General features: G+C 34.1%; 3 protein-coding genes across 3 annotated transcripts in view; 1 reads left to right on the top strand and 2 right to left on the bottom strand.

The window, feature by feature from the left end:
* Nucleotides 1-7,547, bottom strand: part of LOC106759698 (beta-amylase) — a 9,453-nt gene extending 1,906 nt beyond the window's left edge. Inside the window, exons 1-6 of the mRNA XM_022780276.1 lie at nucleotides 7,099-7,547; nucleotides 6,238-6,306; nucleotides 5,754-6,152; nucleotides 5,298-5,462; nucleotides 220-483; nucleotides 9-140 (exon numbers count right to left, since the gene is read on the bottom strand). Coding sequence (XP_022635997.1) covers nucleotides 9-140; nucleotides 220-483; nucleotides 5,298-5,462; nucleotides 5,754-6,152; nucleotides 6,238-6,306; nucleotides 7,099-7,323 — 1,254 coding nt within the window. The 5' untranslated portion in view covers nucleotides 7,324-7,547. The remainder of the gene's footprint in view (nucleotides 1-8; nucleotides 141-219; nucleotides 484-5,297; nucleotides 5,463-5,753; nucleotides 6,153-6,237; nucleotides 6,307-7,098) is intronic.
* A 4,582-nt stretch (nucleotides 7,548-12,129) lies between these two features.
* LOC106761106 (transcription factor bHLH115) lies at nucleotides 12,130-14,199 on the top strand. Its single transcript, XM_014644614.2, has 5 exons — nucleotides 12,130-12,376; nucleotides 12,521-12,577; nucleotides 13,241-13,315; nucleotides 13,394-13,556; nucleotides 13,709-14,199. The coding sequence occupies exons 1-5, from the start codon at nucleotides 12,222-12,224 to the stop codon at nucleotides 13,955-13,957; spliced, it is 699 nt and encodes a 232-aa protein (XP_014500100.1). The 5' UTR covers nucleotides 12,130-12,221; the 3' UTR covers nucleotides 13,958-14,199.
* Nucleotides 14,200-14,523: 324 nt separating this feature from the next.
* LOC106761634 (uclacyanin 1) lies at nucleotides 14,524-15,607 on the bottom strand. Its single transcript, XM_014645200.2, has 2 exons — nucleotides 15,336-15,607; nucleotides 14,524-15,243 (listed from the first exon to the last, which is right to left on the bottom strand). Exons 1-2 carry the CDS (start codon nucleotides 15,499-15,501, stop codon nucleotides 14,681-14,683), a joined length of 729 nt encoding a protein of 242 aa, XP_014500686.1. The 5' UTR covers nucleotides 15,502-15,607; the 3' UTR covers nucleotides 14,524-14,680.
* Nucleotides 15,608-17,996: the final 2,389 nt, after the last annotated feature.

Below are 17,996 nucleotides of genomic sequence, written 5' to 3'. Positions count from 1 at the left end.
GTAAAATTTAAAATAGCATTGTGTCGGGAAAGCATCCTTGCTATGGGTCTGTATCCATCCCTATCACATAAGTTGTAATATCCCGCAGTAAGCTCTGCAGCATGGCTTTCTGTCTTATACCACCAGTGGATTCCGGCAACCTGTTTCATATGAAAATATCAGGTAATTCATGCAAAAAAACAAACATGCTCATTTACTATATTCATTCAAAGAATTTACTTTTGCTGCTAATTTCACTCTGTAACCAAGGAATACTTTGTTGGCTTCATCCAAGATATCATCACCATGGGTTAACAACTTGTTGGAATACCATGTCAGAAAAAAAATGCCTTTCTCCGTTTGATAAGTTCCATTTGATTTGAAAAATTCTGTAGATTCCGGGGTATTGTTCGATTTTCCAGCATTATTTGGTAGCTCCCACTCAGGATGACCTGCCTCTGCTGCCGCCTTTTTGAAATCAGCTTTAAGATATTTGTCATAGCACTGCAAGATTTTATTCAAATAAGTTTATACCTGATGACTTGTTCTTACTGATGTTAGTCGTGAATATATACTCTCAAGTTATTGATGTTATTATGTACCTAATGTATTTTAGAACTATACACAAATAGCTTCATCAGAATGTCAACAGGATGAATGGCAAAGATATGTAATTATACATTTATTCGTAATGGTTATTCTCTTAATTAGGATAATTAGCTGTAATAAATGTATATATGACAATTTAGCTTATTTAGTAGACTGAAAATCAGTTTGACAGATTGTAATTATTTGTATATATATGAAAGTTCTCCAGCAAGAGGAGACATAGTTTTCTGGCTCAATCTTCTCTAAATCTAACAGGGTATCAGTCTAGGTTACGATCCCCAAACCTAGCTTGCGTTTTTTTCCAGTCTCGTTCTCGATTTTCGATTCTCGACTTTCGAACTCTCGATTCTCGATTCTTCTCGTCTCTATTTTTCCTAGCTCCATGGCTTGCGAAAAATATGATGTCTTGTTCGTTCGCCTTAACGAAAAAAACTACTCAGCTTGGGCATTCCAATCCCAGATTTTTGTCATCGGAAAAGATTTGTGGGGTCATGTTAATGGCAGCACTCCTGCTCCTGATAAAGATGAAGATACGGTTGCTCATGCTCAATGGGCAGTCAAAGATGCTCAAGTCATGGCCTGGATCCTTGGTTCCGTGAATTTGAACATTGTCCTGAATCTTCGCCCTTACAAGACTGCAAGCACAATGTGGTCTTACCTGAAGAAAATTTATAGTCAAAATAATGCAGTTCGTCGATTCCAGCTTGAGCACAACATTGCTAATTTTAAACAAGATAGTCTCTCCATATCTGATTTTTCCTCTCAATTCATGAATCTTTGGACTGAAGACACTGATATAGTTTATGCAAATTTACCTTCCAAAGGTCTTAGTTTCGTACAAACAATTCATGATATTACTAAACGCAACCAATTTGTTATGAAATTGCGATCTGACTTTGAAGGTATCCGATCAAATCTCATGCATAGAGATCCTGTCCCATCATTAGATGCATGTCTCAATGAGTTGTTACGTGAAGAACGTCTTCTTACACAGTCTATCATTGAAGAACAAAGATTGTCTACTGTTCCGGTGACATACGTGGCACAAGGGAAGTCACGACACCATGACATGAGTACTATTCAATGTTTTAGTTGCAATTAATTTGGCCACTATGCTTCAACTTGTCCGAAAAAATTCTGCAACTATTGTAAAAAGGATGGTCATATTATTAAGGAATGCCTAATAAGGCCACCATGACGACCTGTAACAGTTTTTACAACCACAAATGTTTCTTCTACTCCCAACAGTTCTGCCAATCCAGCACCTGTCCATCCATAGGCTACTACTGATGTTCCAACTTTGACCCCTGAAATGGTTCAACAAATGATAATTTCAACTTTTTCTGCTTTGGGATTATCAGGTAACTCCTCTTCCACATGGTACTTTGATTCTGGGGCTTCCAACCACATGACCAACAATACCCGATTCCTTACTAATATAAAAAACTATTCGGGGAATCTCACAATACATATTGCTGGTGGAAATCAATTGCCTATAACAGAAACTGGTGATATTTCTTCATTTCTAACGAATGTCTTTGTTGCTCCTGGTCTAACCAGTAATCTCATTTTTGTTGGTCAATTAGTTGACAATGATTGTCAAGTTCAATTCTCACAGTCTGGTTGTCTTGTGCATGATCAACACTCGGGAAAGATAATCGTGAAGGGGCCTAAAGTTGGACGTCTTTTTCCCATCCATTTCTCGTTGCCTCCAAGTCTTTCTTTGCCTTTAGTCTCTTGTAATTCTGCTGTTGTTGATCACCAAGTGTGGCATAAGCACCTTGGGCATCCCAACTCAAATGTTCTCCATGACATGTTCAAATATGGTTTTCTTGGAAATAAACACACCCCATCTCTTAATAATATTCATTTTAATTGCATTCCTTGTAAGCTTGGCAAAAGTAAAATTCTACCTTTTCCAACACATCAGTCGACTGAAACACAACCATTTGATATCATTCATAGTGATGTTTGGGGAGTGGCACCAATTACATCTCATGCTAATTACAAATATTTTGTAACTTTTATTGATGATTATAATCGTTTCACTTGGGTCTATTTTTTGCACTCAAAAGATGAGGTCTTTTCCACTTTCAAATTCTTTAATGCTTATGTCTAGGCTCAATTTTCCTCCAAAATCAAGATTCTTTGCTCTGATAATGGGGGGCAATACACATCACACTTATTTTAGGAATTCTTGCAAGCCAATGGCATTTTATCTCAAAGATCATGTCCATCAACCCCCCAACAAAACGGGGTGGCTGAACAAAAAAAATCGCCATTTGTTAGATGTTGTCCGCACTCTTTTACTGGAGTCACATGTGCCATCACGATTTTGGTGTGAAGCCCTTTCCACTGTTGTTCATCTTATAAACAGATTGTCATCTCCTTCCATAGGTAATGACTCTCCTTTCACTCGTTTATTTGGTCACCCACCCGATTACTCCACTCTTCATATCTTTGGTTGTGTATGTTATGTCCATCTTCCTCCACACGAGCGCACCAAACTCACTGCACAATTTGTTAAATGTGCTTTTCTTGGCTATTCTCCTCATCAAAAGGGCTTTCTATGTTATGATCCTAACCTTCATCGGATTCGGGTCTCTCGAAATGTCATTTTTCTAGAAAATGTATATTTCTTTGCAAATCATCCTGATTCGTTCTCTTCTCCAATTTCTATTTTGCCATTGTTTTCTAATTCTTCTACAGGTTACTCATCATCTAGACCTCTATTGACTTATCAAAGGCGAAATACTACCACTCAACATCACCTAGCACAAGTCCATGGGCCCTTTCAAGATAATTCCTTAATGCTGATCCAGTACAAGCTCCAGAACCAGAACCAGCTCCTTTACGATGCAGTTCACGCATTGGTAAGCTCCTAGAAAGGTATATATGTTCCATGACAGCAACATTATCATCTATTCCTATTCCTTCTTCTTATAAACAGGCAATGAAGAATGAATGTTGGCAAAAAGCTATTGAAAGTGAACTTCTCGCCTTGGAGGAAAATCAAACATGGGATATAGTGCCATGTCCTCCATTTGTTAAACCTTTAGGCAGTAAGTTTGTGTTCTCTATAAAGTTGCGTTCGGATGGCTCCATAGATCGGTACAAGGCGCGACTGTTTGTGCTTGGAAATAAGCAAGAATATGGCCTTGACTATGACGAGACTTTTGCTCCAGTTGCCAAGATGACCACTGTGCGCACTATCCTTGCTCTTACTGCATCCAAATCTTGGCTATTACATTAAATGGATGTCAAAAATGCATTCCTCCACGATGACCTTAAGGAGGAAGTTTACATCACACTTCCTGGTGGTATGTCGACTCTCTCCTCGAATACTGTTTGCAAATTGAAACGCTCTTTATATGGATTGAAGCAGGCCCCAAGAGTATGGTTTGAAAAGTTTCGCTCCGCTCTTCTTGGTTTTTCGATTATCAAAGTCAGTATGATCCATCACTCTTCCTTCAACAGACTCCTAAAGGCATCGTCGTACTTCTTGTTTATGTGGATGATATTGTGGTCACTGGTTCTGATCAAGATGCTATTTCTAGAATCAAAAAAATGTTGCATTCAAATTTTCACATGAAAGAGTTAGGCCATCTCAATTATTTCTTGGGTTTAGAGGTGCATTACCATCCTGAAGGCATTATTGTAAATCAGCATAAATATATTCAAGATTTGGTCCAACTAGCGGGACTCACCAATGCTACCCTCGTTGACACTCCAATGGAAGTTAATGTTAAATATAGACGACATGAAGGAGAACTTCTTGATGATCCCACTCAATATCGGAAACTAGTTGGTAGTCTCATCTATGTGACTATCACTCGTCCTGATATTTCTTTTGTTGTTCACACTGTTAGTTAGTTCATGCAATCTCCAAGACACTTCCATTTTTCAGCAGTGCAGCGTATCATTAAATATCTCCTTGGCACCTCAAGTCGTGGCTTATTCTTTCTTGGTAATTCATCTCTTCAACTCCAAGCTTATAGTGACGCTGATTGGGCTAGTTGTCCAGATACTAGGAGATCAACTACTGGCTGGTGTATGTTCCTAGGAAATGCTCTATTTCATGGAAATGTAAGAAACAAGATTCAGTCTCCAAGTCTTCCACTGAAGCAGAATATCGCGTAATGTCTGCTTCTTGTTCTGAAATAATATGGCTTCGTGGTCTTTTTACAGAGCTTGGATTGTCTCAAGCACAACCCACTCCACTGCATGCTAATAACACCAGTGCCATACAGATTGCTGCAAATCCAGTTTACCATGAACGGACGAAACACATCGAGGTCAATTGTCACTCTATCCGAGAAGCGTATGATCATAGAGTCATCAATCTACCACATGTCTCCACATTTGTTCAAATAGCTGACATTTTCACTAAATCATCGTCACGCCAGCGTCACAATTTTCTACTTGGCAAATTGATGCTTGTAGATTCACCAACATCAATTTGAGGGGGATGTCAATAGAATGAATGGCAAAGATATGCAATTATATATTTATTTGTAACTGTTATTCTCTTAATTAGGATAATTAGCTGTTAGTAAAGGTATATATGACAGTTTAGCTTATTTAGTGGACTGAAAATCAGCTTGACAGATTGTAATTATTTGTATATATATGAAAGTTCTCCAGCAAGAGGAGACAAAGTTTTCTGACTCAATCTTCTCTAAATCTAACACAGAAAACTCCAAACTCACCTGAAATTCTCCAATACCAGGAAATACCCACCCCAATTTGTGTGAGTAAGAGGGGTATCTGAGTTCTCCTGCAGGGCCAAGTCCTACCTCAATGTCTATAATGAGCTGAGATTTAAGAAACTCGTCCATATTCTCTCTGAAGCTCTTCATGTAGTCTCTATACAGCTGTATGAAAATGTTAAACAGTTATTTTAACATAAAGAAGAAAAAATATCATGAATTATTGGAAACCAAAAAGAACCACAATTCCTTTTGGCTTTCTTTTGCGCTAGGCTTTTCTCAATTCATGAAGTTACCCAAAATTGGACTTGGGTAGACCCAAAATGGCTAAATGGCGGGCACGTGATTAGTTACAGTGGAATAGTGGTAAGACTTGGTAAATAGAGATGTTTAAGGAACGTGAAGAGTTCAGAGACAGCAAGAATATATGAAATAAAAGTATATGAGAAAGTTGACCTCAATCGGACTTCTTCCATGAAACACAGGTTCTTTGTCCACCCCGAGGGATAAACATTCTTTATTCCTGATACCTTTATAGTTGGTGTAAAAGATATCAGGATTTTTTTCTCCAACTTCAAGAACCCATTTAGGTAGTGAGATGAAAACCGAATCCCCCACATTTCCCCCACATTGGTGGAACGACATTATAGCTTGTAACTTCAATTTGCATTTTTGAACCAATTGAAACAAGGTCCTATATGCGGACCAATCATATTGTCCAGGGCCCTTGGATTCAACTATGCCCCACCAGACGTCAACCATAACTCCATCGACACCTGCTGCTTGTAACTTCTTCAGTTGTTTCTCCAGTTTCACTCTGTCTTCTAAAACATTTTTATTTGTAATAACTCCTAACTGAAAGCAACAACATCACATTTTTAAAATACAACAACATTCTACTAAGTGGCACAGGTACGAAGAAAGAAATATAACGACTTACTGGGAGCATCACATATACTGGTACATAATTTGTATGCATTTGCTCTTCGAAAATTGAAGGAATTTGTTCCTGCATTTTATGAGCAGAGTTTACATGTTACTATGAGATTTGAATGAATAGGAGATTTTATAAGTTTTTCATCAATTGATGTGTTAATTATATGTGGATGCACTATAAATTCAATCAAACATTTATTAAACAAAAGTTTTAAAATTTTAATATGTTCTATTTGTTGGCTAGGAATATCTGAAAAAATAATAACAAAGTCTGGATTATTTAATATCATTTTAAATTTTTGGTTGTGTTTAGTAAAACATATACAACAGAGTAAATTATTGATTGCTCTAAGTGAATGAGTCAACTTTCTTCTTATTTTATTATTATTATTAATTATTATTATTATTATTATTATTATTATTATTATTATTATTATTATTATAATAACATTATCTGTGCTTTCAGCCTAATAGTCTCGTGGCAGCATATAAGAGCGGGACCAATAACGATACAAAATATAGAAAGCAAGAGGGTCATTATTGTCAATCCAATTAATTTGTATTATATGAAAGTTTGTTTGGTCATAAGAAAATGTAAATGGATAAATGAAATTGTCATAATATTGAACACTGCATAAAAATAAAAATCAATCAAGAAAAAAAAAGAAGAATACGTGTTATATGAAAGTTTGTTTGGTCATAAGAAAATGTAAAAGGATAAATAAAATTATCATAATATTCAACACTACTGTAAAAATGAAAATCAATAAAAAAAAGGAAAGAAAGAACACGTACAAGGTTGATAAACCGTTAAAATGTTTAAACTCAGCAAGGAACTTACATGAGAAATGAAAGAAACGGTTACCTTGAATTTAGCAGGTGAAGCTTTCAATGGCAGTCCAAGACGTGATTGTTTCTTGACGTGACGACCATCCAATTTGAACCCATGGCTGACACTTTGCTTCCTTGCTCTCTTCACACGTATAGCTTCACCAGACATTCTTTCTTGCTGGAAATTATACCTTTCTTGAAATTGAAACGTCATTCTTGTCCCCATGTTCCGCTGTGCTGCATACACTATGTCTTCCATTTTACTGCTCGCTGCTTAATCGCACTTCCTCACACTGACTGCATGACCCATGCAATAAGAGAGTCTACCTATCTGAGGGAAAATCAGAGAAAAAGGATGAAAAAACTTTAATAATGTTCTTGATTTGAATCTTCTTATAGGTTTATTTAAAGGCTCTAATTAAGGGATGAAGCTTATATGATGAGGGACGTGGTGGATGTTGCTTCTTCGTTCTTGGACCGATGATGAAGGATAGAGATCGTTTCTGGACCGTCAGTGTCAATTTTTTCATCGTCATTCATCTGCTTCTTAATTGGGCTTTATAATAGATCATCTTCTACTACTAATTGTAATTGGGCCTCACACGAAAACCCATCAATTACTAATTTCTGATATTACAAATAAATATCAATTTATATAATCTTTCGTTACCTATTAATCTAATACGTAAAATCCATTGTGTGCTGTGTACATAAACTAGATAAAAAAAACAATGGTTAGTAGCCGGTAATGTAAAACTAATTTATACCATTAAAACATAGTATATTTTTTAAAACATAAAAAATTTAAAAAATTACTTTTCTTTACTCTGCAATCTTCGTTCATCTTCAAATCCAATCCTTTCTCCTCCTTTCGATAAAAAACCATATTCGCCGCCACCACCTCCGCCGGAGGAAACTGCCCCTGCAAATCCTCCAAGTGTGACCGCGCCACATGTTAATTCACCTATACCAGGATACTGTGCATGCTAATGTGTAGCTATCTATCTGCATTTTGCAATTGCGGGATTGGTGATGGCAATTGGGTCTAAAAGGAAAATTAGAATTAAATCTGAGTGGTTTATATTATTTTTACTCCTTTTTTCATTCTTTTACTGATGAGTTTCTTTGTTATTTATTTATTTATTTCCTTCTAATGGGTGTTGCGATAGTCTGAGGGTGGGAGAACATTTTTTTTAAGAAAAATAATATTTTGACACCAATTTTTTGACACTATTTTGATACTGCACACGTGTCAAAATGTGATTGGACGATTTTAAATTAAAAAAATAAACTTTGATTTTTTTTCTTCCAAATATGTCTTTGTTTCATTTTTTTTAATTTGAAATCTTCTAACCACGTTTTGACACCTATACAATGTCAAAATAGTGTCAAAAATTGGTGTCAAAATATTATTTTCTTTTTTTTTAATGTGGCCCAGTGAAATTAGAAATTGGTTCCTGACATCTGCATTGATTTTCAATGATGACAATCACTGAAGTTAATTTTTGCCCTTTCTGTGGTTCAATCTTTGTATTCACCGCTGCCATTATTACTTACCATGTTCTTGTTATTCTGGGCAAGTTGTCACTAACAATCTAATAAGTGGAGGCATGATTTCATCCATGATGACACTTTTTTTCCCCCAAAGATAAAACAATAACGTTTTAAGTTATTTAATGGACTTTTGAGCTAGTGGATCAGGTTGCTTAGCCAGGTCAACTAAAAACTGGATTGGATTTGCATAGGTCAAAGTTTGGTTGGATTTAAAATTTATTATTTATGTAGGATCAATTAATCAATTCGTCAATTTTATGTTAAAACTAAAACAATATATATAATTAATTTGTATAAAAAATTGAGTCCTCTTTCTCATAATCATTGAATTGTGTCAAAATTTCTTATCTCCTCTATGACTTGGACATAATTCTAATTAGAATCGAAGCTTTTTACATTGTTAAGTTTTTGTTTCTGTTTGAAAACACATTTCCAACATTGTGTAGAGCTATTACTTCCATGTTCTGTCATGTATTTGGTAATAAAAGGGCAATTTGTCCTTGATACGCTTTTGAATTTTGATTGATACTTTACGTTACAATGTGTTTTGTTTATTTTTAAATTAAACGTAGCTTACCTCTTTCAATCAGTCATTGTTGTTACTTGTACATTATGTGCTTTAAAAGGTGTAAAGTTCCATTTAAATTACATCAAATAATAATCCAAACATACACTTGTACACTTAGAGTAGTAGGTTAGTTGAAGAATATTCAACTTTCCTCAAGTTAATTAGGATAATTTTTGTTGAGTGTATTTTTTGTGTAATTTTAGAGTTGTGTTAAGGTTTGTCGTTTAAAGTTATAAGAGGTTTTCATTTTAGTTTTATTCAAATTAAAATCCTAGTAACTACTCTAAAAATCCTCGACAAGTTGTGTCAAAATTCATCCCTTTAAAATTCTAAGATAACATGATTTTTGTCGAATTATGAGTAGTGTTAAAGTTTAATATGATAAGAGGTCATGGCATTGCAATAAGTTGAGATAAAATCGGACAAAAAGTCCTAGTATAAACAACAAATAGTATTAACATCATACATATCCTAATTCACACAAAACTTTAACATAATCATTGAGTTGTGCTTAAAGCAATTATTTCATACTCACCTAGTTATTTGAAAATATACTGATTCTATTGTTGATGTTTTTAACCTATCATCTTACATTGTGAATTGAGTATTCATTAGGATAAACTTACATTATGTTCATGTGTTCTTTTAAGCATTATTCGCCTTATTTTCTAATGTATTTTACTTTTATAAATATACCATGCAATTTCAACCTCTTTGCACCACAATGCTCAAAACTATAAATTAGGTACCTCTAAATTTTTTCCAATGGAGACATTAATACTAAAGCATTCAATAATGGAGATCAATTAGCTAGTAATGGTTGATCTCTCTAGGTTCTTATTTACTGTCTGTTGATTTATTTACCAATTATTTTTACACAATTTTAAGAGTTAATAAATGAATTGATTTATAGTGGTCTCATTAGTTTTACATATCTCAAATAAATACACAAGGCTGCTAATTTTAACTTGGTGTTTCCATTACAAATAAGGAATGGACACTTATTTTTCTAAACTGACTAAAGTTTATGTAAACCATAAAGTACAGTGTTTTTGCTGATGCCTTTTAGTTTCCCTTCTTGTATTGTATTCTCCCTCAATTCTCTTCAACAGGTTATTTACATTATTATTCATAAATGCTGGAAAACAAAGACTTCACAAAAACTAACCTACATAACAGAGAATAAAAATAATAATAATAATAATATTGATGACACATTTTTACATTTATTTGACAGAGATTACAAAGATAAAATGGTTTAAAAAATGTAAAATTTTGTAGTTTTTCAAGAAAGAAAAAAATAAAAAATAAATAAGAATAGTGTCAAGTGGATGTAAAAAATTAAATGTAAAAATTTAAGTGTGTAAAATAATCATTAGATACCTTTCAAAAACCAATTCCCAACCAGACCAGTCAAAAACAAACATCTCACACCAAGTCCAAGAAGCTAAAGACAACCAAAACATAAATAAGTCCAACAAAAATACCTGTACATCTTTCACTTGCATTTGCTGAAAAAACTCTATAAACATGTCTGGGGAGAAAAGGAAGCAAAATCAAACTCTAAAACAATGTACCTATCAAACAAAATATTGTTACAGAGTATTTTGGAAAATGAGAAAAGAGATGGTACATATATATACCTCAATGTTGACCCATGTTTAAACCACTTGAACTAGTTTCCACAGAAGAATTAAAAATGAAATCAGAAACTCAACATAGAAAAATTTGGAGGTGTAATAAAATTGTGCTATGGATGTAGTATCAGATGATCAACCCTATTCGTTCCTTCTTTTCTTCGGTTTAAACTATATCCCAACATATTTTTTACAAATGAAAGACACAAATTCAAGCACATCCCCAATTTTTTTGTAATATAAATTTCATTGACAAATGTAAACACCAATTCGAAAACGAAAACAGAAACGAAGGCTTACATGTTGTAGAAGACGAAAAAACGCACACGGGCCGCTCGATGATTATAACGAACTCACACAGATCGCTCAATGGCAGTGATGAAATGGAAACTGAAACAAAAGAGAAGGACCAAAGAAGACGAAGTCGAGAGGAAGGAGAAAGAGAATGTGAACGCAAAAATGAAAGTATTTTTTTACCCTAAAACAGACTCTCGTTTTTTTATCCCAGTAATTCTCTACATTTTTACATAATATTACTTAACTTACCAATAATTTAAGCAATCTACTATTAATTAAAGTAGGAGTGTAATAATTTTTTTTTTGTGTGTTTAATCTCTGTTTTAAGTTATTAATTTCAAAAATGATATTTTTATGCAGATCACGTCACGGCAATGAACAGCATGTTTCAAGCCACCGGGAAAGGGCTAGTTGTATTTTATTATGCATCCAAAGAGCCTAGATGAAGACAACAATGAAAAAACTTCACATTATATTAACACCAATGAGCTAATCACTATTATGATATTATCATTACTATTAATAAATTAAGATGGTATTTATACGTAATAATTACTTATCTTGAACAAACTTTTATACCGCATTTGAATGCTGATTATATACGTTGATCTGAGTGATCGAGTAGAATAACCAGCCTTAACAATTTCTGTGTCTCGTACCAAAAGAAAACTACTGTGTAGAATGTGTTTACGTTAGCAACAACAAAAAGTTATAAAAGTGAATGTTGTTTTATGAAAAATAGTAACGCGGCTGAATGGTCAACTCGGCTTAATTTGCATGTGAAACGGCCCAACACAAAGGCATCAACGATGGCGTTTACTTGGTTCCTCTGCACTGTAACAACGTAAGGCAGTGTAATGCAATTGGCCATGGTGCACTGTTCTAGAATGACGCACAATCTGCTGCTTCCGTCACAGCCCTCATCACCACAATGACTTTCTCTTTACACTTACAACGGAAGATAAAATAAACAAAAGCCAAAGGAACAAATGAATAATGTTGTGTTACATAGTATTATAATATTCTCACGCTATTCACTGCTCTCCTAGCCTCAGTTCAGACACAGTACACTCTTCTTCTCTCTTCTTGCTTGCTTCCAACATGGACATGAATTCCTCAACTGGTGCCTCCGGTTGGCTTTATGATTATGGCTTTGATATCCCTGTAGCCGGTGCTGACTTCATGGTTGCAGCAGACTCTGCAGGTTTTACTTGGGGGCCTCAAAATCACACCTTGAAGGGTCCTTCACATACCAGGTCGGTTTCGTTTGTAACTTTCTCTTCTTCTTTTACTTTCTGCTTGGTTTACACTTTGCACCACTTTCTGTTGCTGACTATTGTTTTAATTAACCTTTATTTGAAAGCTAGAACTGCCTTATGATGATTGTTTTATAATTGCAGCTTGGAAATGGAATACTCACTGGATTCAACTGTTCTGGAAAATAGTCCTTCAAAGCGGTAATATCTCTTCTGGCTCTGTAAAGAATATATGAAGTAAAAGTTGTTTCTATGATTTGGAATCTTGGCATGGAGCAGGGATGTTCGAGTTATCATAACCAGGATAATTTCCAATTTTGTACAGTTTGATTGAAGCCTCCCATCACATGTTCTATGTCTTAAGGGATTCTACAGCAATACTACACCCAATTGACTAGAACTTTACATAAAAATTTTCTCCATGATGTAAACATAGAAGAGGAAATTAATTCTTATGTATTACAGTCAAAGTGGGTTTGAGTGAAAAGAATCTTATAGTGCTCTGAATTTCGTTGAGTGATTCTTTCAATTGTGTCTAACCAATTATTATTAGTCATAGTGAAGAATATGGACCTCAAGAATGTTTCTCATGTGTTAATTGGTGTTCATGTATTTGGAGATTAGGAATGACTACCATGTTTCTTTGTTAGTTAACAGTGACTATGTTAAACTCTAGTCAACTAATACAGGGTTAAGTATGTTTGGTTACAAAGACTTCAATTAGTGACTGTAAGTTTGACGTGATTCTGTGCCTACACTAACTTGAAATTTGTGATGAATTTTCGGGTCTCTTTTTCTTTTACCTCTGTCATCTTTCTCTTTCATTCATTCTTTTCCCTAAATCCTTTGGAATTCCTACTGCAGGTTAAAGACCGAGTCGTGTGCATCTGGCGCCAAGGCGTGTCGCGAAAAAATGCGAAGGGATAAACTGAATGATAGGCATGCTATTACCTTGCGTCTTATGTGATTGAGTTTAGTGTTCAAAATCTCATGTCTTCAATTTGGCATGATTTTAAGGTTTCTGGAATTGAGTTCCATCTTGGAGCCTGGTAGGCCGCCCAAAACAGACAAAGTTGCAATATTAAGTGATGCTGCTCGAGTGGTAGTCCAATTGAGAAATGAAACCGAAAGGCTTAAGGAAATGAATGATGAACTACAGGGAAAAGTTAAAGAATTGAAGGTGATTTTCTGTTTCTAGAGATTATTTTACTTTGATGAATTGAGTTAGTAGAGTTTAGTTCTGTCTGGAATTCGATTGCTAAGCTTTCTGTATCAAATAAGGGGTGACCATGATGCTGATTGTGTGTAGTTCTGAACTTTTGTTCCTTGCAGGCTGAGAAGAATGAGCTTCGTGATGAGAAGAATATGCTGAAGGAAGAGAAAGAAAAGTTGGAGCAGCAGGTAAAACTGACAAATATACAGAACAGCTTCCTCCCTCAAGGCCCAGCTGCTAAAGGACAAGTTGGTACCCATAAGCTGATACCTTTCATTGGCTATCCTGGAATTGCTATGTGGCAGTTTATGCCCCCTGCTGCAGTTGATACATCAAAGGATCATCTGCTTCGACCTCCAGTTGCATAAAGTGGTTAGCAATAGCATCCACTTGGTTGTGTGTGCTCTTTGCTTGTGTTATTTTTGTATAAGTCATCCATCCTACTACCTATTGTGTGTTTTCTAAAAGTCATTGGAGAAGTGTGCTCGGAAACTGATTAATAAGATAAATTTGTGATATTGTTGCTTCAACTATTTTAAGAAAGTGGACCATGTCATGGCTATAATGTGTGTTGCATGATTAAAAATAAAAGTGTGTTTTAGTGATTGTTTGCTGGAATGTTTCCTTTTTTCTTGGTCCAGGTTCTAGAACCAAAATGATCATCTATATTTCTTTCATTTTCAAGAGCAGAAAGTGCCTACTGTTCCAAGATGCTGAATGAATATCATTTCCATTTGGGAAGTTATATCACCTCATCGTTATATAGGAAATTTATTTTCTGCGGTTGATTAATATAGGGGAAGTTCTCTTCTATTTGTCTGTTCTGTCTTTTTCACATCACCTGCTCTAGTGGGAAAGTAGTTTATTTTCCTCAGTTTTTAAGCAAAGTTTTGATGACTTGAAGATGGTAAGAGCAAGCTTATCCTCGGTAGGATGATCAGAAAATCAAATATCATTGACTAATAATACACGCTCATAGAAATTATATCTGAATTTGTAAGCAATAACATACCAAACCGACAAAGAGAACAGCAGAACAAGTTTCACACAATGAACTCAGAAGTAACGATTAACTAAAATTTTATCCGTCCTTAGAAGGCCATAAACATCATTAGAAAGCTTGAAAGTACCGCAAAGGAGGCTTGTAGAATTCCTTCCTTGGTAGATGAAGCTGACACGTCTTGCGAATGTTGTGCTAGAGGTGAAGCAGAAGCAGGAAATTCAGTAGAAGGAATGACTGGAGAGAGTATAGGACTTTCAAGATGAGTTTGGAACAATGGACTCGGTGCTAGAGGTGAAACAGAAGCAGGAAATCCAGTGGAAGGAATGACTGGAGAAAATATAGGAGTTTGGAACGATGGACTCGGTGCTGTGGGAATTTCTTCAGGAGATTCTGCAGACGGGGTAGTAGAATCTTCAGGAGATGCTGCTGGTGTGGCAGAAGCTGTTGCAGTTGCAAGAGTGTTTACTTCAACCTTCATTCCTTGGCTGCAATGTCCCATTGTCCCACAGATGAAGTATCTTTTCCCTGGTGAAGTGAGAGGGATGGTTGTGGCGCCATCGTTGTAAGACTGAATAGGGTTAGTTGGCTGGCAAGAATCATAGTCTGCCTTTGTAACTTCAACAACATCATGGTTTGGCGGGTAGTTGAAAACTGCATTCATCAATGTCAATGTCAATGTCATCAACTTAGAAACAATACATGAAGATAATATGTTTCATGGATGCATGCTAGGACTGACTTACCTAGATTGTCTCCCACTGAAAATATTTGAGATGATGCCCATGATTGAAGGTTTGAGTTTGTGTCCCACCCACCATTTGGGCCTCCAACAATGTAATCTGTAGCCAAGGCCAATTTGATGAGTATGGCCAAAAAAGATACCCTGAAGATGATTTCTGGAACAACCATATTTTCTAACTGCTAATATGTGAGTGATGGAGATGATTCACAAGAGATGAGAAGTGATAAAAGTTAATTGTTTGGTTGTGTCTGACATTTTGACCTTGAGTTTAGAAGTCTATATATAGAGACATGATGGAATTTGGAGAAGAATCTTTAGAACGATGATAGTGATGATTATCTTAGTTGGTACAGTCTTGACTCTTCCATATGAATCCTAACTTTTTATTTGTTAAATTTTCTGATGCTTGGAGGATTCACAGGTGTAGAATTTTCAGGTTATAGTTGTTGGATTCACAACAACTCAACTTCAGCCTTTTTCACATTTATCAATTCCATCATAAAAATATGTGACTTAGTTCACTTAATTTGTAGAATAAATGTCAGGAATCATTTTGAGGCTTGGCCTGTTATTCCATAGTGGTGCACCTAATCCATGCATCCAACCAACCCATTGTGACAGAATATATTAAACTATTTTATGATATGTTGGCAAGTAGGGATCTAATAAGGAACATAATAAAAATGCAGAGGAAACTGGTTTTTACTAATATTGATAGCTTTACATTTCCCTTATTTACGGTGAAATTCCTAGCTAACTGTTCTGAAAAGGTATCAATCTGATACATTTCTCCACTCTCCATCATACGGCATGTCAACCATATAACACTTGTTCTTTCACCAAAGAAGTATTCATTAGATAGGTTGTGTTAAATGTTGAAAAAGAAAGTTTTACTATTTATAGTAGTTTTATTTGATTCGAATTGCTTTTTTATAAAACTTTATAATCTATATTAAATAAAAACAAAATAATATTTGTCATATCTACAACAACAGTAATAATAGTAATAATAAAATAAAGGGAGTAATGCTGCTAATAATGAGCTGAAGCCAGCATCAGTTAGTATATATTTAATCACAATTTCTGTTTGCATCACTTCTATATCACTGGCTAATACATTATTATTTTTTCTTTAGTGTAACCTTATAAACATCTTGGTTGTGTAACTTTCTTATATTATATATAACATTTTCTTGGAAATGGCACTTTGACATTAATATTTTTTTCTACCCTAACAATACATTTCATTACCTTTTACTTTCTCTTTTTCTTTAAAAATACAAAAATTAGCTTGTATTAAAATTATTTTATATTTATAAAAATTGTCAAATGGTATCAAAATTTTTTTTTCTTTTTAGGTTTAATGTTTCGGTAAGTCTCTATTTTTATTCAAAGATCTTTCTCTTTTTCGACATCTCAATTGGATGTTTATTTTTATAAAATTGAATCAATTACAAAATTACCGTTAAATTAAGAAAACTACTGTTTAAGATTAAGTTGTGTGGCATGAACAATATATTGTTTAATCGGACATGGCATTGTAATCGTGTTTGAATTGTATTTTATATTAAAAAAATGATTGTAGTCAGGGAAATCAAATTTACTAAAAGGGTAAAGTGATAAAAAAAAAAGGAATTAAGTGCAACCCAGGAATTGAGAAATCAATTTGAAGCTCAAAAACGTTTTAAAAAAATAGTCAATAACACAAATAGATATAAATAAAAAACAAACAAATATGTTAAACAATAAATAAAATTTAAAAGAATAGAAGAACAAATTAATAAATATTCAAAAAATTATAAAATCTTAATGAAGAAAAAAAATAGAAAAAGAAATTTGTGAAACCAATTCTATTGCTTTTTGACATAGGAAAAAATATACAATAGCATTACCATATATAGACAATTTTTATGAGAAGAAGATTCCAACAAAAGCTAGGCCAATACAGATGAATCAACCATATTTAGAGTATTCTAAAAAAGAGATCCAAGAATATTTAGATAAAGGATTAATTAAACCATCTAAATCATCATGAAGTTGTACAGGATTTTATGTTATGAAAGCATCTGAAATAGAAAGAGGAACCCAATATTAATGATCAATTACAAACCTTTAAATAAAGTATTAAAATGGATAAGATATTATTTACCAAATAAAAATTATTTAATAAAAAGAGTACATGATGCAGTAATATTTTTCAAATTTGATCTAAAATCAGGATACTATCGAATATCATTAAAAGAAGAAGATAAGTATAAAACAACTTTTGTAGTACCTTTGGGCATTATGAATGGAATGTGATGCCACAAGGATTAAAAAAATGCTCAAAGTGAATTTCAAAATATAATGAATGATATTTTTTATCCTTATATGAAGTTTTCAATAATATACTTAGATGATGTACTAATCTTTTAAAAAAACATTATTCATCATACATTTAGACATATTTATTAAAATAATGAAAGAAAATGGATTAGTAGTACCAGCAAGAAAGATGAAAATCATCCAATCTAAGACAAGATTTTTAGGTTATGAAATTTATCAAAACACCATAACTCCAACACAAAGATCATTAATTAGAATTTAGATCTAAATTTCCAAATAAAATAAAAGATAAAAAACAATTACAAAGATTCTTAGGATGTGTAAATTATATAGCTAA

Source organism: Vigna radiata, chromosome 5, assembly GCF_000741045.1.
Source record: "Vigna radiata var. radiata cultivar VC1973A chromosome 5, Vradiata_ver6, whole genome shotgun sequence".
Classification (NCBI taxonomy): Eukaryota; Viridiplantae; Streptophyta; class Magnoliopsida; order Fabales; family Fabaceae; genus Vigna; species Vigna radiata.
The sequence above is the reverse complement of the archived record's forward strand: the minus strand, read 5'-3'. Positions and strand labels throughout refer to the sequence as shown.